Here is a 10,137-nt window from a genome sequence, read left to right on the forward strand (position 1 = left end):
TATCACAAACTTTTGATATAGTTTGCAACAAATCTTTCACTTCCAAACTGTCTGCAATAAATCTTTCACTTCCAAACTAAACTCCTAGTACGGCTCTTATCTTCATCCAAGATCTTATAATCAATGTCATTGTAACGTGCAGGTGATAAAAAAAAAAAAAAAAAGGCTTAAAATCAATGCATTATTTATTATTATTTTTTCTATTTATTTATTCTTTTTTTTTTTTTTTGCATGTCTCACAATTCAAGGACACGCTTTGCTATGTTACATTAGGCGAAACCTGTTTAGCAGTGAGTAGTCATTGTCTAGTCCGTGTCGTTAGTAGATCGAAAGCGGAAACATGACGCCTTGCATGCGGCAGAAGGACTGGTAGGAGTGAGCTACTTCGAAGGGGCGAGACTGAATGAGACAGCTCTGTATGAAGGGCTTGGGGCTCACCACAGGCATACATGGCTTCATCTGGAAGAAGAGGAAGTCACACAAAACACTTTCCTTCACGGGAACATGCGTGGGGTCGATTGGAGTGATGGATGGTGTGGAACAGCTGGGGTTCTCCTGCCAAGAGTTCACTAGATCGTGCAGACTAGAGGCGTTCCTGCCATTGCTCATCATTCTGTCGTTGGCTCGCTCATTGTCATACAATCCCAAGAGGCCCCTGGTGTGGTTAAAGACCCACGTAGATGCGTTCACCATCACCACACGCTCCTCCTTCATCAACTGAACGCCCAACATTGGGGAGACGAGTGTCACATAGTGAGGATTGACTTCTATGACTACGTCACCCACAGTCTGCCTGCCGTGCACCTGGCGACCATTGACGTCCACTTCCATGTTTGGCTTGATGATGGCCTTGGTGGATCCAACCTGCAAAGTGACCTCTGGTGCCCCTGAGGGCTGAGGGTGGGACATGTAGACGGAGACCACATCGGGCACGGAAGCAAGCAGCACCTTACAGGATGAGCGAGGCATGCGGAGGAGAACACCGTCAAAGGTGAAAATCTCAGTGTCGCCCACCACCAGGGCAGATCGGTTTAAGGTCAGTGGTAATGCGGACAAGTTCCTGGGGACCCAATCGTAATAGGTCTTCAAAATCTTGCTCACTGGGATAGGGCTAAAGCCCTCGGCGGACAGGAGGATCTTCTTCGTGAGAGAAGGAGGGGACTGCATCGTCATGTTCACAACTTGCATGAGGGAGTAGATGGGTCGGTACAGTGGAATTTGAATCCCAACATGGTATACGCCAGGTTCTGGGGCGATGATGAGAACACTCTGCGTCACTTGGCTCTCCCACCACTCCAACGTCTGCCTCAGTATGTCATCCTGTTGCGAAAAGCAAAGAATAAACTCCTCCGCTGCACATAGCTTTACTGAAAAGTGGAAGACAAAAGGTTACCAATGAAATATAATGCAGAGTGCGAAGTGATGCTTCTTACCTGACTCAAGGCGGCGATCTTGTGGATTATCCTGTGCAGCGTCGGCGAGGCCAACACTTTGTGCTGCATCATGAGCAGGTCATGGCGGAGGGTGTCTATGACCTTAGCAACAACCTCCATAGTAGCCTGGTACTGCTGTGGGTAGATCTCCCTGATGGGCTCGATTATGTGAGTCTGTAGAATGTGGTAGATGGCAGATCTTTCCAAATCCTCCACCAGGCGACGCACCATTTCAGGCTCCTCACCAGTATGCATCCACTGACCCACCTCTCTCACAGCTGGCGAGGTCAAATCATTGGATGAAGCACTGAGTCCATGGGATGCATAAAGACACACAGATGACAAGTGGATACATAGAGATATAGATAAGACGATTGATTCATCCATTCATTAATGTAATTGAATGATTGATGGATTGAAAAAATTGATTAACTGATTGACAGATGGATTAAAAAAGAGAGAATAACCACAACCATCCACTAGATCACCTAGCCATACACACACACACACACACATACTGACTGTACCTTCAGTAATTTTGTTGATAACAGGTTCAAAATGTTGCTTCAGTTCCATGATCTGCTGCACCATATAGACTGCCCACTCCCTTTGCATATGGGCCATGGTTTGCAATGACTGGAAAATGAACTCCTTGATAAAGGTGGCAGTTGGCCCGTGCAGAATTTGCATCAATGTGTCCCACTCGTACAAAATGTCATTGTAGATCACGTCGGCATAAATCTCCATGATGTCGCGCTTAACCTCCTGCAGCAGCTGACGGATTTCAGGAGCAGGGAATGGGACGCCTGCCTGTCCAGCTTGTCGCTTTACCTCGCTGTACACTCGATCCGTCCACAACAAGACCTCCTCCGTAATTCGGTACACGTCATTCAACACCGAATCCTGCAAAGGACAAGATTCCAGTAAAAACATACATAACAGTAATAATGTAATGTATCATGAGAGAGAGAGAGAGAGAGAGAGAGAGAGAGAGAGAGAGAGAGAGAGAGAGAGAGAGAGAGAGAGAGAGGATCAGAATCATGATGATGTCTCACCTTCAGTGTTGCCATTTCGTTCTGCCTGTATTCATAGTCGATCTTAATGCGATGTGGAGTTGCAAGCTCGATACCGATGAGGGAGATGTATTTATCCCATGTTTGGAATGTGTCGCTCTCGGAGAGGCTTATTTCAGCTTTGTAAGGCAACTGAATTCCAATAGCAGCTTTGTAGACGTTTTCGGAATTCTGCTTCTTGAAGACCAGTTCGAGGAACATAGGTCTGCACACAGTCGAATTGACAGCGAAGTTGCCAAGAAGTGAGGTGCGTGCATTAGCTAGCAGCGCGAAGCCATCACAGTGAGGGCCGTAGCGAGGCTCTATTACGCCGGACACGTCCATCGTGGGGCGACCCTCACCTGCTAGATGGAAGGTCACTGCTGCGTGATTCCTCGAGATACGGTCATACTTGGCGTAGACCTTGAGCGATTCTGGTGACGACGGAGTCTCTTGGAAGGTGAAATTAAAGGCCGCGGTGTGAGCTGCCCAGGACACCTCCATCATCACTCTAGGTTTCACCTGCAGTACCTGCAAAAGGGAACACATTACAGACATTGCTTCGTGGTGAAATGGCTGTGATTATCGCCACATGTTTGATCTCACTCACCCTGGCAGAAAGATTAGCCTCGATGGCGATGGTATTGTTTGCCCGCAGGACGGAGGTTAGGGAACCGGTGATTTTGTCAGCTGTATTAGGGAAGACATCCAACTCGAAAGATCCTTGTTGACTGCTGCCGCTTCTTGCATACTCTACCGCCGCTGTCATGTCCCTTGACAACATGGGATGGCTCATTCGGCCCTGCAGTCTGGACTTGCCTCCCCACAAGCTGTCGATGTACTCGCCAGACACCTCGTACTTGGCCTCGCTCTCACCTCTGTTCGGATAGAACTTGATGCCCACCTTAGAGGGAGAGTAGGTGGTCTCGGCTTCCACGGTGCGGGAGGGCTGTTCAATTATGAAGGAGTGGGTGCCAGGGGAAGACTGGGTGTAGCGATAACGGTAGGCGTTTCTCTTCTGATAGGCAGAGGTGACCAAGGGTGAGCTTCCTCGCAAACCCACCATGCTGCTCACGACTTTCACTACGTTCCGAATGGCTGTGAGATCGATAGTATTTTCTAAGCGTTTTACTCCACCCTCTGGATAGGTCTCCAGCTGCCACATGAATACCGTCTCAGGACTGCTGACCTCACTTTGCAGCTTTGTGACGTACGAATAGTCCTTGTTCTCCAATGAGAAGTTGATCTTCAGTGGCGGTTGCGTACTCGGCGTTGAGGCTTCCATCTGAAACAAAGAAGTATTTTAATACTCTTATATTGGTAGAACGTTACCAGAATTCAAAGCGTGTCTTTAATGTGCAACTTGTATGTACCTTTGGACAAACCATAAAAAGATAAACGTCATCCATTCAATTTCTACCTGCACAAACTAACACTTATACTCTCCCGTAACCTTCATCATCAGCGTATAGTCAAGTGTTACATTTTTACATTGTAATCTCAATATAAGGAGCTGTCTAGATTTCCTGATTTATGTACTTAATATCAAGGCCTGAAAGTAACAAGATGGGAAAGAGAGAGAGAGAGAGAGAGAGAGAGAGAGAGAGAGAGAGAGAGGGGAGGAGGCCTCGGAAGCGCTCACCATGAGATGAATGATGCGCCGCTGAGGTGAGTTGTGGTTTTTGGCATGCAGCAAAAATTGTGAGCGCTTATTCAGCGGAGAAATGAATGTGATTCCAGTCTGGACCTCGAAGCACAGTGGGCCATCGAGGCGCTGCCACCTGAGATCAGACGTCAGGTGGTAGTTGTTGTTGTTAACGCTCTTGAAAGTGAAGTCAACGTTGGCGGTGTTGCTCTCTTGTTTCTGAACCCCGATCTCAAGCATCCATTTCTTCTGCTCGGCTGCCTCTACCTCCATATGTATGCTGTTCCTCTCTCCGTACTGCTGCAGCAGGAATGGCACCACTACTTTCATGATGGAGTGGTAAGCTTTATTCAGAAGCATGAGTTTTATGCTGAAAGTTTCAATAGAAGATCACATCAGTTACATGATTTGTAACGCATTGTATCAAATCAAGAAATATCTTTTTTGGAGATCATGATGACGTCAGTGGCAAAGAAAGTGCTACAACAAGAGAACAATACTCACTGTAGAGTTGCTTCAGCGGGCCTTCCACTCTCCGGCACGATGTTGACATCGAGAGCGATCTTTTGTGATGAATCCTTGTCGGCATTCCAGAGCACCATCATCTGCCCCTGTTTTTGGCTCCAGTTGATATCCAGGAAAGCCTTGATCCTACGTGGGGAAGGAGAATGCGGCAGCAGGAGGGTGTTGGTGCTGATGTGAATAACATTTTCGGTGATGGAGATCTCAGTGTTTCCATCGAACAAAATAGGTACGTGTAGCTTGGCCTGTATGAAGAAGCCCTGAGAGGATGGAGTTTTAACGTTGCCCTCTAAAGATAAAAGCATTTCTTCTCCCTTCTTTATCTCCAGGAGCACAGTTTGCTTGCTTTCTTCGTACTCGAAGGAAAATACGAACTGATAGAGATTGTTGATTTTAATGTTAGCTCCAAATTTCGCAAGTGTTGGTGAATTCATATAGGTGACAGGACCGTGAAGCTGCACTACTATTTGTTGTCCACGCATGATAATTGCCTCGGCATTGTAGACCTCTCCCTGTTGTACAGCGCCGGCAGCCATTTTGATAGGCGCCATGTACCCGGGCATCTGAACCTGTTGATGAACAGACATGTTATGATGACACATACAAACCTTTTAATTAAACTAGCAATCACATGAGCAAATGTGGTACACACTCGATCATCAGGGAGCACCTTCGATATCAACGTCCTACTTATCTCTGCATCGAGAAAAAATTCAGTAAAAAGGAAATGCCAGCCAGTCATGGGCCACAGCAGCTTTCTTTGATAAAATGCACCTTCCCTATCTTACGGAGTGGAAGACAAAAGACATACCCAGAAAATAAACTTGATCTTGTGTGAATCCTTCTCGGCGCCGATCTCGAGCAGCTTCACGTTGTCACTTTTACGAGTAAGTTGCAGACTGATCGCTCTCCTCGTCTCCTGGCACTCAATCCTCTGTTGCATCTCGTACTCTGTTTGCCCGATCTTGGCTGAGAAACGGTTATTACAACTATTAGAGATTATAATTCATTTATAGATTTAATTCGTTGTGGTGAATCTTAACTCTAAGGGTTATTTCCTCTAAATGTTGTTAAAGCGGCACTGTGTTCTGCATTAGACATAACAATTGCTTCACTCGGAGTTTATCTTATCCTGTCCACCTCAGTGTTGGTAGCAATGTTTGTGTTTAGCCAGGAATGATGACTGTGATACAAGTGTGAAGATAACGAGGTTGTCCAAGCAAACCTAACGCACACCGTGTCTTTTTGTTGTGCTCATCATAAGGAAATATGGTGAGCTGTTGGAAAAACCTCTACGATGCATCCTTTGCTCTACTAACCGTTAACAAAGAGTTGCTCTATGAAATCCACTCCATGTGTCCCCTGAAGGCGGAGGTCAACCTGGAAGTCAATCAGCATCTCCTTTTCGTGGAGCAGCTGGAGACCCGAAGAATAATTACTCCTCTGGCTGGATTCTCCCGAGTCGCGGAAGAAGATTATGAACATCCAACCGTCGATGCCAGCCTTGAGTTCAAGTTGGCGCATCCGCACTGGGAGGGGCACGCCGTTGTAGTACTTGAAGTTTACAACGGCTAGAAAGAGATAATTGTGTTGAAATACTAAAAAAAAAAAAAGATAACTTGGCTGGTTTGGTATGATGATAATTTTTCCTTACTCAAGAAAATTTAAAGTTGTAGAGTGTATGTTTTCCTTACCCTCAAGACTGAAGGGAATGTATTGCATGAGACTGTTCTTGGTCTCGGCCGAGATGTGCATCACCATACTAGGCATCATGTGGTCCAGTGTTAGCTGTCCAGTGAACATTTTGGACTCCTGAGAGATGCTGTTGGAGGGGCTCCAATAGACATCCATCTCGTATTTCATGCCATTCGTAGTACTCGTTTCCTTTATCTCTACTTTTAATACTTGTAAAAATTCCATGCCATTGTTCGTGAAGGAGAAGTCAGCCTGGAAGCTCATTTGTTCGGGCCTGTTAATGAAGTTAATCCTGGCCTTGCCGTGGGTGACAGATGACAGGAGCTTGACCTCGGCAAGATAAGATTCACTGTCTTTCTTGAGGTTAACTTCCACATTGGCCTCCTTGGGTGAAGACGAGCCCACTACAGAGACTTTGGCTGCATACTTTTTGTCTTGTGTCGCTGTGTCTGCATTAACGGCTATCTTGTATCCAGTGATGGTGGATTCTATTTTGTTGACTGAAAGTGTGACCAGGGCTGGGGATCCCAGTGGCAGAGCGTTAGCTCGGAAAATGTCCGGTACGTTGACGTCATAGCACATCTTGATACCGAACACTGACTCAAGTGCAGTGAAGCATGAATTATGGTGGACTCTGACGTCTTGCATGGAAGGTGGCAGAATCTTGGTATCTGGCTGGTTTTTCGTGTGTTTCATGAGGAACGTTTCGCTGTGAACGCGAATTATTTCCATCTTGTCGGGGATGTCCACCTCAATCTGTAGCTCTTGGCTGCTCTGGCCGCCCACCTTGATGGCGACACCATTGCTGCTCGAGACAGTGGTGTTCATCTTGAGTCCACTCTTGGAAATGTAGGCGTCGTAGCCAATGAAGCCGTGTGTCTCCACAGAGAATGACGGTAGGATCTTGAGTTTACTACCGCTACCTCCTTGGCCATTTAGGTTCGTTTCCATTTTGATTCCAGCTACGGCCACAGTCTCCCAGGTCATCTTCAGCGGTGTGCCCTGAATAGTTGGGAAGGAGTAGTCCAGTCCCAGGTGAGCTGCCCTCATCTTGTCTAGGTTCATGTTTTTCAAGCTGCTCAGCATTTGCATCAGGTACCGGACAGAGGCTTCCACTAAGTGGTGTATGTTGATGTCCTGCAGCTGTTCAGACAGAGAGGCATAGTTGATCTCTTGACCCAGAAAGCGAGCAAAAAAGTCGGCCTGGAACTGTCCATACTGAGGGCCATAGAGCTTGCTGATGATACTCTCAAGAGCTGCATAGTCTACAGACCTCCTCTCTCTGATGGCGACCTCTAGTTCTTGTTTAATTGTACTCCAATGTTTTTGGATGAAGGAGACCAGATCATTGAACATCTTGCTGTAACTGGACGTCTTGAGGTAGCTTGCAGGTCCCAAAAGTTGAGCGATGATCGGTTCCATACCCTCAAGACGAGCTCCAATCTCTCCAATGTTGATGGGAATACCGGTTCCATCAAGAGCTGCAGTCAAGTTTGCGACCAGGGAACGAGGGATCATGGAGCCAGGGGCGTAGATCAGGTTGGACTCCACCTCAGCACCAAGACCAAGGGATTGGGAGAAGTAGGAGAAGTCTAGGTTTTGGGAATACTTCCTGAGGTCAGCCTCAAAATCTTGGGGCACGATGATATTCGTCAGCATGTAGCGCAGCCTCTGCTTTTCTGGAGCATCTGACTGTTGCAGGTTTAGAAGGTTGCTCAGGATAAACCCACGAACTGAAAAAAATCACAGTATTTCAAGTTAAATTTCGTACGGAGAGACACTTGACACTCGGTGAATCATATAGAAAAAAAAAAAAAAAAATCTTACCCTGGGTGTTTTCTTCGTAGGAGATCTTAGTCACAATATTTTGCAGGTCCTCGTAGTTGGCGCAGCGAACTGCAGCTAGATAAGCTGCAATGCGAACCTCTGTGTGCTGCTCCGGACGGAGGGCATACTGAACAAGCTTTTGTGTCACCTGTTAGCAAAGATAGAAAGACACGGTAACATAGTCAGGATCATTGAGATTTGCTTGGCGTTTCCCATGTTGGCGTAAATCACATGGAGCAAGAAGACACTTACCGGACGTTGACACTTGGTCAGCCTGAAGGCTTGTGCAGCAGCTACACGATTGCTGACTTTTTTGTTTTCCTTCTCCATATAGAGAATCACCTTGTCAGCCGCCTCTGGTGTCATGACGCCCATGTTGCCAAGGCTCTTGAAGGCGGACAGAGTCTGCCTCTGAGTCTCCTCGCTGCTAGAGGACGCGAGATCTTCCTCAATCTTCTGCTTGAGAGCCTGCACCAGGTTTCTCACATGAGATTCCTCATGGCAGTGTGGTTTGTGGCGACAGTATGTGTTCACCATGGAGGCGGCTGCCAGCTTCGCAGAACTCAGGTCAGCATTGGACTTAAAAAGAGGCTCTAGTGCTCGAATGGCTGTCACATCAGGGCGAGGCACGAGGTAAAATGCGGTAGAATAAAGGGCAGCGAGAGTTCCGGTGGCTCGTCCTTCCACCAGTTCTTTGACCATCACAGGAACCGATTCGGGTTCATGAACGAAGGCAATCGCGTCCATATACAGACTCTCCAGCCTGCTGTGTTGCGGACATATCTGTTTATTGCGCATCTTTGTGTAGATTTCATTGAAACCTTGCTCAGGGATGAGGCGCATCAGGTGCACGGCCTTGCTCAACTGTGCAGCGGCATGGGCTTCAACTCCATCTGTGGTGATCTCGCAGAGATATCTCAGGGTTTGCTCCAGCTCTGGCACCAGGGAGGGATCCTTCTTTGCAGTCTCGTAGTCGTAACGGAGGCTCCTGGGCACCAGCTCGTCCTGACCAATGCGGGAGATGGTATCTGGCGCAGAAGCCTCGCTTGAGGTGAGCCTCAGTGTTGACTCTTGCTTGGCTTCCACATACTTGTAGATGCCGTACGATGGCCTTATCACCTTCTTGTCCTCACACACGACTGAAGAGATGATGCCGCTGTCGATCTCTTGCCTGCAACTCGACCGTGACTCCTGGATGGGCAAGGGGCCCATCAGATGTGGCAGGTTAATCTCGTCTGGGGTAGGATAATGCTCTTGGCATAAGCGATGGTTCTTTTCCTTCTTCACCAGCACTTTGGCACCTTCAGCTTGTACCTCGTAGTAGGTCGGGCACGTCCCCAGCACGTCCGTCTGTTATCACAGATAGGAAGCTTTAGTATCTTGGCCTTCCAAAATTAAGCTCATCTGACCTTTAACAGAAGCATAACATGTGATTGACTGGATGAACGCATCCACAGTCGTTATTACCTCTGTAAAGTTGAGTCCTGAATTGCTGATGGAGAGGGACGGCAGGCTTATCTGCAGAGCCGAAACGACGCCCTTCTTCATGTTGATTGCCCATGTATCGTCATCGGGATGACTGCACACGCGCTGCACTCGTCCGTCGGTCATCGCCACCACCAGCGGGTACCTCTCCAACTTATCGGACCCAGGCAATCCTAGAGCAACGCGGGAAGTAATATAAGAGAGGTCTGTTGGCCTGTGTAGCGTGGAGTGAGACCACTGGACTACGTGGTTGGGACTTACCTGTCTTGCCATCCACCTTGGAGCCCTTGAAGGAGATGGCCACGTCGCACGGGCCGAGAACAGTCAGCAGCACTTGTTCTTCCCATTGTGTCTCCACGATGCCGCCATCCACGCCTTTCAGCTGTACATTGGACTTTCCTGTGTAAGTGTACGAGTAAGTTTTGCCTGGAGTGAAAGACAGCTTGGCAGCGGCCAACGGGCACTCCGTCGAACAGCG

At 47.7% G+C, this 10,137-nt stretch overlaps 1 protein-coding gene across 1 annotated transcript in view; it reads right to left on the minus strand.

The window, feature by feature from the left end:
* Window positions 1-172: 172 nt before the first annotated feature.
* The window catches only part of LOC135101515 (vitellogenin-like), a 10,374-nt gene continuing 409 nt past the window's right edge, over window positions 173-10,137 (minus strand). The window contains exons 2-15 of the mRNA XM_064005592.1: window positions 9,921-10,137; window positions 9,642-9,832; window positions 8,427-9,524; window positions 8,175-8,322; window positions 6,347-8,080; window positions 5,972-6,223; window positions 5,464-5,621; window positions 4,635-5,221; window positions 4,128-4,500; window positions 3,096-3,770; window positions 2,489-3,016; window positions 1,961-2,336; window positions 1,434-1,711; window positions 173-1,320 (exon numbers count right to left, since the gene is read on the minus strand). The exon at window positions 9,921-10,137 is cut by the window's right edge and continues 23 nt beyond it. Of these exons, the coding sequence (XP_063861662.1) occupies window positions 319-1,320; window positions 1,434-1,711; window positions 1,961-2,336; window positions 2,489-3,016; window positions 3,096-3,770; window positions 4,128-4,500; window positions 4,635-5,221; window positions 5,464-5,621; window positions 5,972-6,223; window positions 6,347-8,080; window positions 8,175-8,322; window positions 8,427-9,524; window positions 9,642-9,832; window positions 9,921-10,137 (7,617 nt within the window). The 3' untranslated portion in view covers window positions 173-318. The remainder of the gene's footprint in view (window positions 1,321-1,433; window positions 1,712-1,960; window positions 2,337-2,488; window positions 3,017-3,095; window positions 3,771-4,127; window positions 4,501-4,634; window positions 5,222-5,463; window positions 5,622-5,971; window positions 6,224-6,346; window positions 8,081-8,174; window positions 8,323-8,426; window positions 9,525-9,641; window positions 9,833-9,920) is intronic.

The sequence above is a fragment of the Scylla paramamosain genome, chromosome 6 (assembly GCF_035594125.1).
Source record: "Scylla paramamosain isolate STU-SP2022 chromosome 6, ASM3559412v1, whole genome shotgun sequence".
In the NCBI taxonomy this organism is placed as follows: domain Eukaryota; kingdom Metazoa; phylum Arthropoda; class Malacostraca; order Decapoda; family Portunidae; genus Scylla; species Scylla paramamosain.